This window comes from Hippopotamus amphibius, chromosome 9 (assembly GCF_030028045.1).
Source record: "Hippopotamus amphibius kiboko isolate mHipAmp2 chromosome 9, mHipAmp2.hap2, whole genome shotgun sequence".
NCBI lineage: Eukaryota > Metazoa > Chordata > Mammalia > Artiodactyla > Hippopotamidae > Hippopotamus > Hippopotamus amphibius.
In genome coordinates, this window is record NC_080194.1 from 134698987 (window position 1) to 134717089 (window position 18103).

The window sequence follows — 18103 nt, forward strand, 5'->3', positions numbered from 1 at the left end:
TAAAAAGTCTCCATTCCTAGACACAGTCTTGCATGGCCTGGGCCCCGCTCACCTCCCCACTTCGTCCTGCTCCTCTTTCCTGGGCTCGCACGGGTTTTCTTTCAGCTCCTGACACATCCACGGCATACCTTTCTCAGGGCCCCACTGCCCTTGGCCTGGAATGTCTCTGCCCAGCTCTTCCCAAGGCTTGACTTCAATGTCAACATCACCTCCTCAAGACACTTTCCCTGCCGGCTCCAACTAAAGTACCTCTGGTCCTCTCTCCCAGTCCCTTATTTTCTGTCCCAGTATTTACTTCAGCTTCCAAGTATCTGTCTTCTCCACCAAAATCAGCCTTCTGGAACAAGAGGCTGCAGCTGTCTTGGTTACCGCTGTCTCCTCAGCATCAAAACAGGGCCTGGGGTAGACCAGGCACTGAATCAAGCACTCACCACCTCGGAATAAACTGAACTTTTCAAGATCTCCTGATGCTGGGCTTAACCTATTGGTGGCTTTTACTAGGATGTGGTGCAACTAGTCTCCTGGTCCAGTTTTAACAGATCCAAATTTTCCTGTTGTCCAGCAAAGCAAACCTCCTAGCCTTCCCCCACCTGAATGAGTTCAAGGATCAGTGGCGCCCCTGGGACTCTTTTTTTCAGAGAGGCAGGTTAAGACGCCGAAGTCAGCTTCTTACCCCTTAGGCCCAGCCAGCAGGGTGAACACCCCTCCACCACAGGCCGAACCTCCTCTCCTCCCCCTGCCCCCCAGTGAAGAATCCTCTCAGCATCTCCTCAGGATGAAGGAGAGGGACAAATCTCCATGGCAGTCCAAAGGAAACGTGGTATTTTTAGCACAAAAGGCTACAAGGAATCAGCCTTTACTACCTGGTTTGCAAAGAAGTAAGTAAATGTTAATTTACTACCCCTGTCTTGAAGCCTGCCTCCACCCCCAGCCTCCGAGGCGTGGCAAGAATGCCTTCCAGTATTTTCAGTTCAGCCATTTTTCTAACCCTGTGCTCACCTCTCTACGCCGGTCACCTCTGTAGCCCTGAGATGTGGCCTCTCCTCCGCCCTCACAACTTGTCTGGGGTCCAGCCGGGTCAGGCAAGGCCGGCGTGGCATCCACGCAGTGTGCATGCGCACCGAATGCTGGGTGCTGGTCCTGGCTCGGTTTGCGCCGTGCACCGGGCGGGCTGGGCTACCATTGGGCTAGCGCCAGCCAGGCCCCACCCCCCCCACCCCGCCTGCGGCCCTGCCCAAAGCAGGGGACCCAGGTGGGTTGACTTTTTGCTTGTCTTTTCTTTTTACTTGTATTTTCCCTAGTACCTAGCTCAGCACCTGAACGCAATAGGTGCTCAATAAATACTTGTCAAGTGAATGGGAAAACACCGATAGGGTGATGTGTTCAAAGGGCCTGCTGCATGATGTTACTAAAGATTTGTGGATGGAAGGAAGGAAGGAAAGAAGGCAGGCAGGCAGGCAGGAGGGAGGGAAGGAAATGACTCGGTTAGGTTGACAGAACTTCTCCTTGGAGCTGGAAAACTGAGGTCCGAATGCCGCTCTGTCCCCTTCCCTCGGAGCCTCAGTGTTCCCATCCATAAAGTGGGGTGGGTGAAGAGGCCACTGTGAAAGCCTCTTTCCAGCTGGGTGTTTTGCTCAGTTCTGTTCCAGCTGCTTGCCCCCAAATTCTGAGTCACTGTGTCCAGCCTGCAGGCTCGGGAGCAAATGTCTTCCTTTCCAGCAGGTCTCACTCTCCATCAGGGAAGGTCTCTAGACTGGTGGCTGGTCTTTGGTCTCTGGTCCCACCACAGCCATTTCGTGCAGGACCCAAAAATGACCCCAGGGCGAGGCAGGGGGTGTGCGTGAGCAGCTGGGCGTAAGCTGGGGGATATAAAAGGGAGTGGGGCAGACTGTGGCAAGCAGGGCACATGCCCTGTTCAGCGGGGCAGCCAGTACTCAGATCCACCTCCCGCTGCCAGGCAGGGGTGTGACCCAGTTACTGCCATTCTGCTTTGAGACCAAAATTCCAGATTTTTATGTGACATCTCCAACATTTTAAATGTTGGCGACATTAAAAATAAAGACAAAACCTTAAACAACAAGAACAGCAAGATACCATGCTGGCCAAACACACTTGTGACCCTGACTTGGCCGGCAGACAGATTGGTCTGTAACCTCTTAAGATAACATCCTCTCCCTTCCCCCAAAGGTTGCAAAATATTTTAGAAACAAAACCAAAGTTCTCTTGGTGTGTCATCAGTCAGCTCAGAAAATGCCTGAGCCAGATCTTTGTATAACCTGCCATCTTCCTGTCTTTCTGTCAGCTGTGCACGGATTCCCAGACTCTTCTGGAGAATGTCTCTATGTGCTGGCTCTAATACTGGGTGACTATCATTCCCATGCTGGCAGGGGAGGCCAGAGCTGGCAGAGGGTGGGAAAGACCTCCAGGGCCCTTTTTTTTTTTTTTTTGGGCACACGGGCTTAGTTGCTCCGCGGCATGTGGGATCTTCCTGGAGCTGGGATGGAACCCGTGACCTCTGCATTGGCAGGCGGATTCTTAACCACTGCGCCACCTAGGAAGCCCCGAAGTTTTTTTTTCTTTTTCTTTTTTTTTTTAAGAGCATAGGCTCAGTAGTTGTGGTACACAGGCTTAGTTGCTCCGTGGCATGTGGGATATTCCCTTCTTTTGGGGAGTAGCCCCTCCCCTCCCTGTGTGACTCTGAAGGGACCACCAATCATGGGGCCTGCCCTCCAGCCATGGGATTGGCCCCCAAGAGGCACATGACTCAAGTCAGCCAATCAAAGGCCTTCCTTGGGATTTTCTATGTAGATGGTAGTGGGAGATGCTGAGTTGGCATGGTCTGGGAAAGGCCTTACGGAGAGACCAGTGCCCAGACAACAGCTGAGCTGAGAGATGGAAGGAAAGAATCTGGACACCATGCAAGTCCTGGATCTAGCCACACCTGAGACCAGTCCTACCTTCTCAGCTATGTGAGCCAGTAGACTCTGTCTCTCTCTGGCTCCTTCTAATCTGTAGGAGTTAGCCACCTTTAACAACCACCACAAAATCCTAGCGTATGCAGGGGAACCTTATAACTCTTCCCACAGAGTTACTTTTGTTTGTGCCCTGAAACACCAAGCTCCAGTAAGGTCAAGTTCCTTGTCCAAGGTCATCAACCACTCGATGGCAGGGCTACATTTAACCCAGGTTTAATTAACCCTATTTGAGAGCTTATTTCTCTAAAGTTTCCCAAACCAGGTTCCTCAGGCTCTGAGCACTTCGCAGAAGTTTCCAGAGATGCTACAGAGGGCAAGAGTGAGGCAGAGTGGACAGGACTAGAAAGAGACTAAAATCCTCTGGATGACTGATATTGCTGGAGATGTTACCATTTTTAAGAAATTCGCTACGTTCTTTTCTGTAAATCTTTTTTTATAATTCATCTCCCACAAGCTATAAGCTATGGCCTAAGGGCATCTCCACTGAACAGATAAGAAAACTAAAGCCCAGGAAACTAATCACTCAGGTTAAGTAACGAGTAGTTGCCTGCCTGTTATGGACTGTACCTACCTCTTCACCCCAGTCTTAAAATAGCCCTTCTGTTTCCTGCCTCCATCCCCACCATCCACGCTTCCTTCTGGAGGGTCCCCCTCTGTCAATCTCCTTTTGGAACCTGCAAAGCACTCTGGGAGGAAAAGCATTTTGAAGTCTGAGCAGCTGATGCTTAGTGAGGTCAGCTGACGGGCAGGGGACCGTGGCGGTGGAGCCTGGAGTAGGGGCAGGGTTGTATTTGGGGCCAAGTGATTTGCTGAACGAGCTTCGGGCTGAGCCCCATCTTCCACACACTCACCGCTGGGCTGCACTGCGGTTCCTTGTCCACTCCTTTTCAAGCTGGGAAACAAGTTCTTCTGAGGAGTTTTCTGTCCCAAGTGACCAGAGGTCTTTTGGTCCCAGCGGCCTCCTGTAGCCCCTCCAGACCAACCTGTAAGAGAGGGTCACCAGAGCAAGCTCCTCCTGTGTCCACCCCTGCATGGTCCTGGCTTGGTAACTGTGTGACCCTAGGCTAGTCACTTCACCTCTCTGCACCCCTGCTGACCCCTCGGCACAAGGAAAGCAGTTTACCTAACTGCACTAACACTGGCGGGCACTTCTCAGTCTACAAAGAACATCTCATTTAATTCTCACATGAACTTCTATGGTAGATTATTGTTGACCATTTTAGAGATAAGGAAGAAAACAGAGACTCAGAGAGAGTAAGTGACTTAAACCTTCCTAGGAGTCAGAAGTCCAGAGTTGAAAACGATTACTGCGGAGGAAACCTGAACTCCTCCCCCATCTCTAAATGTCCCCATTCTCCTCCTCGGTCACGGCTCAGGACCTTTGAATATGCATGTCACTCTGCTTAAACCTTGTTCCTGCCACTTCTTACCTGTCCTTCACCTCTGGCTTAAATGTGATTTCCTTAAAAGCCCACGTGATGACCCCGACACCAGAGTCCAGGTAGATTCTCCCACTGCAAGATCCTCTCGTTTCCTGAGCTTTTTCTGTATCATGCTTGCTGCAATTATCATTATTTAATTTTTCAGTCTGATTATTTGTCTGGTCTGTCTCTTCCATTGGATGGTAAGCTCCGTGGGGGCAAAGACAGTACTTGCCCTCATTCTCCCTCTTCTGTATCCTTGCCTCCTGGCTCAGGGAACCAGATTTGTCTTTTCAGCCCGGTGACCTTGGGAAAGTCACTTCCCAGCAATGGGACCTCAATTTTCTCACCTTAAAAGGAGAGTGTTTCCCCGCACTTCAGACTTGTATGTGAGATGACTGTAGTTGGCGCATTGTTGGAAGAGGTCATGGAGAGGATGTGACCACTGGTGGACCCGCAACCTGGACCCAGGCATTCTGAGGCTCCTCCCTCTCCTGTCCTTGGAATGTAGGTCCTGCCCACTGTTCCCAAACTAGGAGCTACTTCAAGGACGCAGCCTTGAGACAGTTTAAGTGTTAGACTGTTGGGACGGTGTATATGTCTGAACCCTGTTAAGGCCTCTCTATCAGCTGTTGAGATTCCGGCCGGTGGGTGCAGAGATCTACTCATCTTGCAGTGCCCAAGACAAGCCTCGTATGCAAGTTCTCTTGCCTGTTAACCCTGCCTCCTCCCAACCTGGAGTGACTGCCTCTTTCTTCCGTCTCTCCAAGCCCTCTGTCTGTTGGGGCCAGTTTTCAAACCAACACACACACACAAGAAATTACTGCAGAATTCCACAGCAGGGGTGTTCTTTTCTTTTTAGGTCTCTTTCATCTTTCTTGTGACACCAAGGAGAAAATCTTGTTTGGAGCTGGTTTTGAGCTCCTCTTTGAGACTTTCCAAGTCCCCTTTTCTAACACAGAGCAAACTCAGGCAAGCAGCAGTTTGGATTCAGAAATTATTCACAATACTTGGTTTTCACTCAAATTATTTTTGGTGTTATACATGGAAAGGGATTCTAGATTTTTCTGATTTTGGTAGCTATAGAATGTTTCCTTTTAAAAGGTTATTAAAATAGAAAAAGTGAGTTGATTTAAAGAAAAAACATTAAATAGAGTACGAGTGATACCCCAATAAGGCAAAAACCTTGAAGAATGGTCCATAAATACCTACATTTGGGAAACAAGGGGGCTAGGTTCTCTCTAGAGATGTTTAGCAGACTTCTATGCTCTTTTCACCAATTCCACACTCTCCGAGTATTCTACTCTTCATTTAACAGCCACTGTATATAATACTCATTTTGAGCCAGACGGTGTTCTAAGTGTTTCACAAAACTTATCTCATTTAATCCTCAAAACCCTATGGGGTAGATGCTGTTATGACCCTCATCTTATAAGTGCAGAGACTGAGGTACAGAGAGGTCAAGTAGCTTGCCCAAGGTCACACAGCCAAGACGTGGTGGGGCTGGGATTCCAATCTGGGTGCTACCATGATCTGACTGTGGTGTGGTCAGGAGGGGGCCCAGTAGGTGGGCGCATTCTCAGCACCTGGTGTGCTGACCCTGGAGAAACACCTGTTTTCTCCACCAGCCTGGGAGCCTCTAGTGAGTAAAGATTTGGTCTTCTACCTCCTCAGCCTCAGTGCTTAGCACATAGTAGGTGCTTATTAAATGTGGGTGGAATATAAAGAGAGAGATGATTTTACCGAGTGCCTTCCATGTACAAACACTAAGCACGTTACACTTCATGAAAGTAGAGTTGTTCCCATTAAACAGAGCAGAAAACTGAGACTCTGAATGCTTGTGATATGGCCAGCTAAGAGAGCCAGGATTCAAACTCAGATTTCACTCCAGTGAGTGAGTGGGAATGGGATGTGGATGGTTGACACACTAAAATCTGAGAAGGAGGCATGGAGGCTGCGATGGAGAAAGCCTGGCTGACCTTGGTAGGCTTGGAAGGAAATCTCCTGGGGGAAGAGCTGTGATGACGAATAAGAGCAGCAAATGCAGGTGGCTGCACCCCAGCCCCTTCCCTGCTACTTTACTTACCCAGAAACCCACCAGAACATGGCCTTGGAGGGGAAGGAGGCCCCAGCCTTTGGACATGGATTCTGCAAAGGCAAAAGATTTAGAAGGGGGAGGACTTGGTCTCATCATCCATGGCCAGTATGTGGCAAGGAGAACCAAGGGCAGGAAGACACAATGAACTGACCACAAGCTTAATACTGAAAGCACAGACTAGGATGTCCTGCTACTTATCTACAGTAGACACCAAAGGGCTCGGTGCTTCCTAGCAGGCAAGGTAAAAAGGGATTCAGCCACAGGACTGAAAGTGCCTATAAGGTAAGAACCAACAGTTGCTCAGGACAACTTTATTAATACTGACACCAAGTTCTCAAAGCAGTGACACAGAAAACAATGTCCTCAACGTTATCCCTCCGTGAATGTAGTGAAGAGGTGAAAAGGAGGTGAGACTCTACCAGCAGCTCCAGGAAGCCTGCACAGATTTATACTCTTCACAAATAGGGCATGAGAGAGCCCATTTCACCACATCTTTGCCATCACAGCTTGTTATCAATTTTTAATTTTTTTCTGCTACTCTCATTGGAAAAAGTCCCATTATAGTTTTAACTTAATTATTCAAGCTGTTGAGCGTCTTTTCAGATGATCTCAGCTCAACTGTCTTTTTCTCAAAGAATTCTTTCCTGAGTTCACAGACTTATTCAGTGTTAACTGTTGTAAACTCTCGTGGACCATGAACTTCTCCTGCAGAACATTTCTAATGGGCAAGTCACTTTAATCTTGAATGTTTATGGTCAGGCCCAGTTGTAATTTTCCACACGTTTGTGTAATTGTGTGATTAATGTCTGGTTCCCCTACTTGGGGGTTAGCCGCATGAAGAAGACAGAGACATTGCTCGTTCACCGTAGATCCTCAGTACTGAGCTGGGGCATCAAGCGGGTTGGCAAACTACAGCCCCCGGGCCAAATCTGGCCTGCTACCTGTCTCTGTGAATAAAGTTTTATCGGAACACAGCCATGCTCCTTTGTTGACATACTGTCTGTGTCTGCTTCTGTGTTATAAAAGCAGTCTTGAGCAATTGTCATACAGACTGTATGGCCCACAAAGCCTAAAATATTTTCTATCTTGGACAGAAAGAGTTGGCCAACCCACGGAATGAGTAGACACGTAACATGCTTTTGACCGAATGAATAAAAAATTAAAGGTCTGTGCTCTAGTTTAACTTCCTTCCATCACTTGAGGGGACTGAGATGGAACCGAAGAGGAACAGGGACAAGCAAGGTACTGGGTTGGGGATGTGGTGACTTACAGGCTGCGGGGGTCTTTTCGGGAAGAAGAGGGGTTGATCGGCGAAGCAAGACAGTGCAAACTGTGCCACCACCAGAGACAAGTACAGGTAGGTTGACAGGTGGCGGAAGGGGTCACTCTGGAAATCCTGCAGGAGAGAAAGCAGAAGGCCCACTGAGTCTGGGCTCATGAGGAGTGGAGCCTGGGGAGGCGGTCGGGAAGGGGAGATGGGGTGAAGGCTGAACAGGGTCTCTGATGCTGGGAGCAGTGCCCAGGCAGGCTGCTGGAGCCACCAGGTGTGAAAGTCAGAGCCCCCAGCCTTCTTGGCCTTCTTGAAAGCCCCTGGCTTACACATATTCTGGCCACACTACTGGCAGGCAGGGTGTTTGTCCTTAGCCAGGTGACAACTGGCCTCAGCCACCAGGATATGAGTTGAAGGGACACTTTGCCTTTCTCCTTGTGCAACAAAGGAGCTCCCCGCCCCCGCCTCCCGCCCCAGTCTCCATCACACTCCCTTGTGGTCAGTGTTCTTCGGTTTAAGAAGGAAGCTGGTTTCACGGAGCATTTACTCTGCCTCGGGCTCATGCTGGAGTCTTTACATGCACTGTCTCTTCTCACGTTCCTCCCGACCCTGACCCCAGCTGGGGTTTACTTGCTCTGTGTTACTCATTGGGAAACCGAGGCTCAGGAGAGTGATAGCAACTTGCTCAAGGCCACACAGGTAATCTGATCAGATCATGAGCTTTCGCTGCCATGCTGTGACTGCTTTTGCATCCCCTGCCCCTCTGGCCAGAGCACCCGAACTTCCCCCCATACACAGGTATGGGGTGGATGCAGAACTGATTCCATCCCAGGGGGTGGGCAGGTGATGCAGGCCTGACTGATGGGTACGATCTAGTCCCCTGGCTCCTGTGGTTGGGTTAGGAATGGACATCGGACCCACGCTGGACCCATGAGAGGTGGAATCATTGGGAGATCGTCTACTGGGTTTGCTACATGGATGCAACGTAAGTCTGGAGCAACTGGGGCTCTTGTTGCCATCCCATCGGAGAATGAAGCTAACGGGCAGAGCCAAGGGTCAGAGATACATGGAGATCTGGTGGTGTTATCTGAACACCTGGACCAGCTGTGCTGTGCCTGGCAGGCCCCATGTATATGAGCTAATAGATTCCCTTGGGCTTTTTTTTGCCCTTAAGCTAGTGTGAGTTGAGTTTTTGTGGCTTGAAACAAGAGCCCTAGCTTCAAATCACAATTTCTCTACTGGATTTTTATACTTCTTTGTTTTTATTTTTGTTTTGGGAGGGGGGCAGATAGTAGACAATTTGATATTCCAACTACATTATTTCCCATAGTGTCATTTTACCATCATTTCTATCCTAAAGTTTGTTCTGAATTCGAGTGAGATGGACTTTGGCTCTGCAGTCCTGAGCTGCATGACCTTGAGGAAGTTATTCACTTCTCTCAGCCTTAGTTTCCTCATCTTTAAAATGGGATGACTGAAATCTTCATTGGATTCATGATGTCAAGTGCTTACCACGGGGTCTGGTGCGTGGAGCTCCAGAGCATATGTGGTCCCAATATTATTTCCAGGCTGGGTCCCCAACAGCTAACTGATAAGTCAACTGTTGGAACCCAGCCTTCCATAAATCAGTGGATGGCCTATGGACTTTTCCCATTAGTTACAAAAAGTGCTTTGTAAAACATCTCTCCTTAAGGACAGAAGGTGTGCCTCTGCCTTCTCCTTTTAGGAGCAGGACGGAGTAACCATTTGGCTCACGGAACGATGACCAGAAACCTCTGGTCAGCTTCCTGATCAGAGGGCTTGGGTGAGAGTGCCAGCTATGCAAGTGGTTTTCAGCTGGGGGGGTGACTTTGCCCCCAGGGGACATCTGGCATTGTCTGTAGACATGTCAGGGTACCGTAACGAGGTGGTGCTACTGGCCTCTAGTGGTAGGAGGCCAGGGATACTGTGCAACACCCTACAATGTACAGGACAGCCCTCCCCCACCCCCACCCAAAAGAGAATTCTGTAAAGGGTGCCAAGGCTGAGAAACCTTGGTCGAGGTTATATATTCTTCTCTTGGCAGATCGCTCCCCCTAATGGGGAAATGCTGCTTCCCAGGTAGGAAAGCAAATATGGGTGAGTGTGCAAGATAAGTGTATAAATTACGGATGCATGGGAGCATGGGTGAGGGTGAGAATAGGTGAGAATGAAGGGAAATGTGCATGTACGTGGAGGCAGAGTGAGCGCGGGTGTGTGCCAGAGGAGGTCATCCAGAGGACTGACCCCTGGCTAACCTGTGAGCTGGACCCCGCAATCAGAGGCTCCTCACCCCTCCCCTGTCCTTGAGATGTGCATTCTGGCCACACTGTTCCTGCACGAGGAACTGCTTCAAGGCTGCAGCCTCGAAAGAGCAATGGGTTGATGAGACCCTCGTGACAGTACTTGTGTCCGAACCCCGTTAAAGCCTCTATAAACTGTTCAGATCCTGGAGGGCCGATGCAGAGATCCACTTATCTTGCGGTGCCCAGGACAAGACTCACGTCTAAGCTCCCTTGCGTGTTAAAATCGTCACCTGCCATCTGCAGTGGCCGCCTCTTTCTTTGGTCTCTCCTGCCCTCCGTGTATGGGGCGAGTTTCTAGTTTCCCTCCGGGAACCCTTGAGGTTTCGAACCAACGGTGTGTCAGTGCCCATGCAGTGTGTGGGAGGGGTGTGTGAGTGTGTGTGTGTGTGTGGCGGGGACATCTGTGCCTGAGTCCTGTTGGAGACTGAAGGCATAGCCACACGTGGGCGGCAGCAAGTATGAATGGACACGTGAGGGCGAGTGTGTGTGTGTGTGTGTGTGTGTGTGTGATGTGTCGGAGTCTGTGGTTGTGTGATGCATCAATGGGGACATACAAGTATGTGCAGGTGCAGTGTGTGACTTGACTGTGTAAGACAATGGGAACTAGTGTTGATAAAAAAGGTATGGGATGATGGGAACTTCTATGTGAGATGCATTTGTGCCTCTTGAGTTTAAGCGCTTGTGGTGTGTGTGTCTCTGTGTAGAGAATAAGCTATGGGTGGAAAGGGGAGGAGGAAAGAGGGGCCCCAAGGCCTGAACCTGCCACATTGGTTCCCAAGTGGCCCAGGCCCCCACTTACCCCTTGCGAGGCTTGCTGGGCGGCGCTGGTGGCTGGGAAGAGAAAGCAGAGCAACCAGTACCCAAAGAGCAGCCCAGAGGCCTGGACCCCCTTCTTCCTCTCGGTGTGGATCAGGAACCCTGCAAAGCTCTGGACAAGAGAGTCAGGCGGGAGGTGGGCAGAGGCAGGGAAGGGTGGAGGAGGGGAGGGGAGGGAGGGAGCCCCGCTCTGCCCCACACCCTCCGCCAGGGCGGGAAGAGTAGCATCCAGGAACAAGCTGCTGTCCTGGGGATGTGATTTACCATCGTGGTGAGCCACACGGTGGGGTGTATGAGGAACTCTAGGGCCTGGGGCGTTCCCTGCTGGATTCTCCAGAGAGTCACAGACACGCTGGAGGTGCACAGGATTATGAGGGCGAAGCCAAGCACCTGGGGAAACAGGTTTGGATAAGGCTGGTGGGGGAAAGAAAGGCGGTGGCCAGCTGGACAGTGACCCCATGTCCGATTGGACAGTGGCTCTGGACGCGGCACTGTAACGTACCAATGTGATCACTGAGCAGTGCCGACGTGAAAGAAAAAGCTGTAAGGGGTGATGCAGGTCAGTCTTGACCTGTAGGACTTCCCTGGTGGCGCAGTGGTTGAGAATCTGCCTGCCAATGCAGGGGACCTGGGTTCGATCCCTGGACCAGGAAGATCCCTCATGCCTTGGAGCAACTAAGCCCTCATGCCACAACTACTGAGCCTGCGCTCTAGAGCCCTTGAACCACAACTACTGAGCCCATGTGCCACAACTACTGAAGCCCATGCACCTAGAGCCCGTGCTCCACAACAAGAGAAGCAACCGCACTGAAAAGCCCACATACCACAATGAAGAGTAGCCCCTGCTCACTGCAACTAGAGAGAGCCCGTGCACAGAAACAAAAACCCAATGCAGCCAAAAATAAAATAAAATTATAAAAAAAAACTTGACCAATAACTGTCATATGAATAATGTACCACAAAGGTCCAAGCCAACTCAGTGGTTTCCAAATGCCAGCGGTGCTCCCATAATGCACGGGGGGATGCTTTAGGGATGAAGGAACAGCATGAAATTTACTCTCCAGGTGGAAAAGTTATATCCTGTTTATGTTTCTTTCAGTTCCTAATATTAAGTCAAGGAGAAACTCTCTGTTGGGACTGGTATGTCTCCAGGTCTGCTCTAAGATGCATTGGTGTCTCTTTTAAACAAGAGAAATCGAGAAAGTGAGACAGCGCACACGGAGACCTAGGCACATTGGAGAAACTATTGAACATTTCGGTTAGTCTCAAGCAGGGGTCAAACTACCACCCGCAGGTAGAGTTTGGCCACCTGCCTGTTTTTGTATCACCTCTGAGCTAAGAATGGTTTTGACATTTTTTCAAATCATTGAAAAAAGTTTAACAAGTCTAATATGTCATGACGCGAAAATTATATGAAATGCAAATGTCAGTGACTATAAATAAACTGTTATTGAAGCACAGCCACATCTCTTTGTTTACTGTTGTCTGTGGCTGCTTTCCTGCTGCAAGAGCAGAAATGAGTAGTTGGGACAGAGATCCCATGATCCTCACAGCCTCAGACATGTGCTATCTGGCCCCTTTAAGGAAGAGGGTGCAGACCCTGGATAGGTGGTCGGCAACAGGTCAAAAATTTACAAGGTGGTGTGGGAATAAGTGAATCTTGGAGGGCGTTCTTTTGTTTGTTTGTTTTTTTGGCCTCATGGCACGCGGGATCTTAGTTCTCCAACCAGGGATCGAACCTGCACCCCCTGCAGTGGAAGCTCAGTCTAACCACTGGACCACTAGGGAAGTCCCTGGAGGGCATTCTTGTAGCAGTTTGGAGAATGGGAGGATGAGCAGAAAAGCTCACACCTGCAATGCCAGTGTTTTTCTAACACTGAAAATAAATACATAACAATGTTAATTGAGCACTGTTCTTTAGTTGTATCTGTGAGCAAACACAAAAATCAATGCATAACTGTTGAACATTTAAGAGGTTCATCCTAGCGTGGCCTTAACATCACCTTGCGCCTCCCAGGGGTGTATACTGCACACTTTGGGGAATGCCAGGCTGTGGTGGCCATGAACTGTCTGCCTGTGTGGGCGTCTGGGAGATGTGTGGGTGTCCAGGTGGATGTTTGTGGATGTATGGTTTTTATTCACTGAATGTTTGGGAGAATCTATTCCTCTGAGCTTCCCTCTGTAGCCTCTGGGGTATTGCTCTGTTTGATGAACAGCGTCCCTTCTTGTCCCCACCTGTGTGCTCCTTGATAGAAGAAATGTCCATTTTCGGGGTCTCTGCCAGGTCCCAGCCTGCTCCCCCCACCCCCAACCGTTGCCTGGTTACGAGCTCCCGGAGGCGGTGGCTACCATCTTGGCCTTGAAGAGGCGGGACATCTGGATGTAGCCCTTGTCATGGCGGTGGATGTAGAGGAGGTAGATGGGGCCAAGGACCCAGAGGTACATGGGGGGCACCCAGACCCCCGCCGTTTTCAGGAAGCACAGGCTCAGCAGGCGGGCGGCAGCAGGCTCGGGCTCCGTCTGGTTCCAGACCTGAGGGGACACCAGGGTGACTCTTACGATGGTACAATGCAGAGGTCCCAGACTCACCTGCTCAGGGTGCCAGGCAACTCTTTGGACCCCTAACATTTACCTGAAAATGTGCTAAGCACTCTTTAGAGGACTTCATAATATTCAACTTCTTTAGCCCTAACACCAATCTGATGCAGTAGATGCAGTTAATCATACTGATTTTGCAGATGAGGAAGCCGAGGCCCAGAGAGGCTGAGTAACTTGGCCGACGTCACCCAGTGGGACCGTGGTGGTGCTGGGATTTGAACCAAGGCAGTTGGGTCCTAGAATCTAGGAGACCTGGGCTCCCTGTTGAGAGCTGGGCACAGACTTATACCCACTCTAGGAGATAGGTATTACTGTCCCCATTTCATGGATCAGAAACTGAGGCACGGGGAGGGAACAGCCTCCTTCAGGCCCACACAAATAGGAAGGGGCAGAGCTGAGTCCCCGCTGGCCTGACCCTGAAGCTTGTTCTACTGGAGGTCTGCATCTGTAATTCTTCTCTCAGACCTTCTGTTGGCCTTTCCTTATCTGAGAAGTGTGAATGTGAAGTTCGGAAGACGTGGTTGCTTTCATGCTCTCCCTGCTGCATTACTGCCACCCTCCCACTAGAGTCCTTTGATGAGCGAGGCACCAGACAGGTGGGGGGGCTTGTAGCTGGGAGGTCTGGAGGCCCCTTTAACGGGGCTGGGCTCCTCAGGGGACCTGCTTGGTTACCGTGGTCGCCCTGCCCTGTCGTTAGTCTGGCGGGTTTCTTCCCCTTCCAGGGGCGGGCGGGTATTTGGAAGTCTCTCCTCTCCCCTATGTCGCAGTCCAGAGATCTGCCCAGGATCGAGCCGGAAAAGGAGAGTGGGGCGGGAAGGCGACACTCACCCCCGGGCCAGCGCAGTTCTCCCCAGGCTCGGCCATTGGGCGCCGTTCGTCCGTCTGTCCGTCTGTCGGACGGTCGGTGAGGCCCCTGGACAGCCTCCTTGGCCGCGCTCTGGCGGGGGAAGGGGCGGGGATTGGAGCTCCGGGACTGCAAGGCCCGGGGCAAGGTCCGGCCTCGCGGTGGGGGTGAAGCCAGGCGAGGTGGAGGGGCGTTCAGGGAGGCCCCAGCGGGCAGCGGGGGAGGGGATCGCGGAGCATCCCCACATAACCTCTCTTCCCCCTGCAACAAATGTCATCTCAAACTTCCCGAATACTGTGAATCAGCGATTCCAGGAATTTATCCTGATAAGTGAACCCAACAGGTGTGCAAATGTCCAACAACCGGCGTGGGGGTTGGGGGGACCGGCCTGGTTAAGGTTAGAGCCGCAGTCTCCTCGCCGGTGGGATGGACGTTGTCTGCCTCTAGGGTGGCAGGGAGATTTTAAGAAGATTACTAATAAAGCCTCTAGCACAGTGCCTGGCACACAGTAAATGCTCAATTAGAGTTCTCTATTCCTGGCATTAGTATTATTGTTTCCTCCCTAGGTTACTAAGCAGTGGTTCAAAGTACCATTGCAGACACATATTTAGTACGGAAATACGGTTGCTAAATGCTAAGTGAAAAAAAGAGATTACAATACAAAATAGTCTGATATGTTTGCAAAGAAAAAAAGTATATGCTTAAGTTGGGGAAAGTGGGGGAGCAAGTCAAGTCATTTACCTTCTGCTAACGGATCTTAAAGCAAGGTGTGTCCCCAGCCATGAGTTCTTTTAGGAAATGACTCTATGTAACATGTATGCAATACATAAAAAGATGGAAATGCACTAAAGCAGTGGTCATGGTAATCCTACTTTTCTTTTCTTTTTCCTTGCTTTCCCTTTTCTATTTTCTTTCCTTCTGCAATGAACATGTATTCCTTTCAAGATAGGAATGAAAGACTCAGCTTTTTCAGACAGACAAGCACAGGTGCTCAGTTTGAGTGCAGAATTCAAATCCTTTGTGCTCTCCACACTGCCCTGTTATCTCTTGTCCTCTTTTCCCACCTCCTGCAGGGCCGCCACAGCATGGGTTCCCTGGCCTTTTCCCCCTTTCTTTTCTGAGTTTCCCCAACCCTGGTCTGGGGCCCAGGCAGTTTGCCTTCAGCTGTCCTCCTGCCTGGGTCTTATGGAAGAGCGGGCACACAAAAACTCAAGGATCTGTCTTGAAGCTGAGTGTGGCGGGTCTGCTGTTTACATTCAGATTGTGTCTGTTTATTTAAGGTGGTTTTGGTGGAGGCTGATGGAAATTTTAGGGAGGCTTGAGCCCCCTCTCCCTGAAACCCCCAATCCAACCGACGTTGCCACAGTCCTAGTGGTTTATTTCTTTGTATATCCGAAGATGAATTTGAGGGCAATGGTGAAAGCTTGAGGGGGAATGGTCAGGAAAGCAGGAAGAACACAGAAGTGAGCCAGGAACAGAACTCGGCCATCCCAAAGCCTACTTTCCAGCTCTCTGAACAACACATGGCTTTGTGCTGAGCCCTAGATAAGTGCATTTCCCTCTCTGGGCCTCGGTTTCCCATTATTTAAGATAAGATGACTCCATAGGCCACAATTTCCTAATTGATGGCTGGTGATTTGCTAAGACAAACCAGGGATTTATGTTAGGGAGAGGAAAGGGCATCTGTTTCAATTGTAATGATTAATAACGGACCTCAAAAAATAAAACAATTATTTAAATAGTTTCTCTTTATAATCGAAAAGTTGAGAGTCTCACTGTATTTGGAATGAGCATGCAGAGTGAGGAACAGAAATCAGATGTGCTCATGGTTGAGATCCTCAGTGGATGTATCATTCCACTGTAGCCACTGTGAAGGTGCCGACCATTGTGTAGTTTAAAATCACTGTGATTCATAGTTGTACTGGGTTGGCCAAAAAGTTCATTCCATCTTATGGAAGACCCAAATGGACTTTTTGGCCAGCCCAATATACTGCTTGAGTCTTAGCCACATGGTAAATTTCAGTGGGCAATCTTCTCTCTTACCTCATCAGTTAGAAACAAGGTATAGGGGACTTCCCTGACAGTCCAGTGGTTGGGTCTCCTCCTTCCCATAAAGAGGGTGCAGGTTTGATCCCTGCTAGGGGAACTAAGATCCCATATGCCTGGGAGCTAAAAGACCAAAACAAAACAGAAGCGATATTGTAACAAATTCAATAAAGAGTTAAAAAATGGTCCACATAAAATATTTAAATAAAAAAACCACAGTATAGAAACTATTAAAATAAAGCACTTGATTTTGGGGGGAAGTAAAATGGGAGAATTTCAAATAGGTCAGAAAAGCAATTTTTGTCTGTTTTGATGTGGTGACTTGTAGTTCATCTACATTATGGTATACATTCAGTCTTGGGACAAAATACAACATGCTGATTTTTTAACTTATTTGCAGACAAATCATGAATTGTCTCACCGAACTACTTCAAGGCAAATCAAACTGCGTGCATCTCTTGCTTCCTAGGAGAAACCCTCAAAATTTGTTTCTATACAAATGTTATTAGAGCCGGGATTAAATACAATTTAAACACCTTTTAAATATTTTGCCGAACTTAAATGACTTATGTTTTGCTTAAAAGAAAACCTAATTGATCATTTATCACGGAGAAATACAGCAGTGGACACAAGTCTCTAAAAGGGGGTTGAGATTATACACTACACGTGAAATTTATGGGTCAAAAAGATTCGGGAAAGCTGTTGGATACTTCGATCAACAGTCTTTCGTTCTTTCCAGTTTCAGCGCTACTGAATTCCAAAGGAGGGTTCAACTTCCTGGTTTTTAAACACACACACCTTGCAACTACCCCTTCCAGGTGGTGCGCGGAGTCCTCCACGCCTCCAGAGGGCACAAATGGTCTCGTTTTGTTGCTGAGCATGCGCCGTAATTATTTTGCCGGGGGGCGTGGGCGTGGGGCCGGATTGCGCTTGCGCGGCCGGGGCCGGGCCGGGACTGGGCTGTCAGCCGCTGGCGGAGGAGGAAGCCGCGAGCGGCGTGGGGTGTGAGGGGCGGGACCGGGAGGCCTGCGGAGGGTCAGGCAGCAGAGGCCGGGCCATGCGGGAGCGCCGGGGCGTGGGGCCGCCGGGGCCGCTGGTGGTGGCCGCCACCGTGGTGCTGCTGCTGAGCGGCGCGGCGCCGGCGCGCGGCTCCGAGGATATTGTGGTGGGCTGCGGGGGCTTCGTCAAGTCGGACGTGGAGATCAACTACTCGCTCATCGAGGTGAGCGCCCGCCCCGCGGCCCGGAGCTCGCTGTGTGACCCCGGGCCACTCGCTCACCCTCTCTGAGCTGCTGTGGCCTCGCCTCTGACACCGGGCGGTTGCCACCAGCACCCCACTCTGGGAGTCCTTTTCTCTTTACAGGCGCCGCTTTCCGCGGGCTGTCCACTATCTCCTCCCCAGTCGCGCTGGAATGGAGGTTCTTATTTTGGGGTCGGCTACCGAGTGGGGGCGGGGGGTGGGCACGGGGCCCTGAAGGTGTGTGCACTTGGGTGTGAGGGACATTTTTCGTGACGATGATGGTGGTTTATAACTTTTATTAGGTCACGCGAAACTAAGGATCCTCCAGATCAAGACCCCAGATTCTTCAAAACCCAGACTCCAGATCCCCATAATCCAGGCCCCAGATCTCTTAAGACCCAGTCCCAGCAGGATCCAGACCCCCTGGGATCCATACGCCAGATCTTCAACCCCCCTGGAACCCAGATCTCC

At 50.2% G+C, this 18103-nt stretch overlaps 2 protein-coding genes across 2 annotated transcripts in view; one reads left to right on the forward strand and one right to left on the reverse strand.

Moving 5' to 3' along the window:
- The window catches only part of ABCC6 (ATP binding cassette subfamily C member 6), a 67825-nt gene extending 53449 nt beyond the window's left edge, over positions 1-14376 (reverse strand). The window contains exons 1-7 of the mRNA XM_057695478.1: positions 14331-14376; positions 13254-13436; positions 11169-11294; positions 10888-11016; positions 7765-7890; positions 6483-6544; positions 3827-3958 (exon numbers count right to left, since the gene is read on the reverse strand). Of these exons, the coding sequence (XP_057551461.1) occupies positions 3827-3958; positions 6483-6544; positions 7765-7890; positions 10888-11016; positions 11169-11294; positions 13254-13436; positions 14331-14366 (794 nt within the window). The 5' untranslated portion in view covers positions 14367-14376. The remainder of the gene's footprint in view (positions 1-3826; positions 3959-6482; positions 6545-7764; positions 7891-10887; positions 11017-11168; positions 11295-13253; positions 13437-14330) is intronic.
- Positions 14377-17307: 2931 nt separating this feature from the next.
- LOC130860479 (BOS complex subunit NOMO1) overlaps positions 17308-18103 on the forward strand; it is a 57081-nt gene continuing 56285 nt past the window's right edge. Inside the window, exon 1 of the mRNA XM_057748759.1 lies at positions 17308-17614. Coding sequence (XP_057604742.1) covers positions 17450-17614 — 165 coding nt within the window. The 5' untranslated portion in view covers positions 17308-17449. The remainder of the gene's footprint in view (positions 17615-18103) is intronic.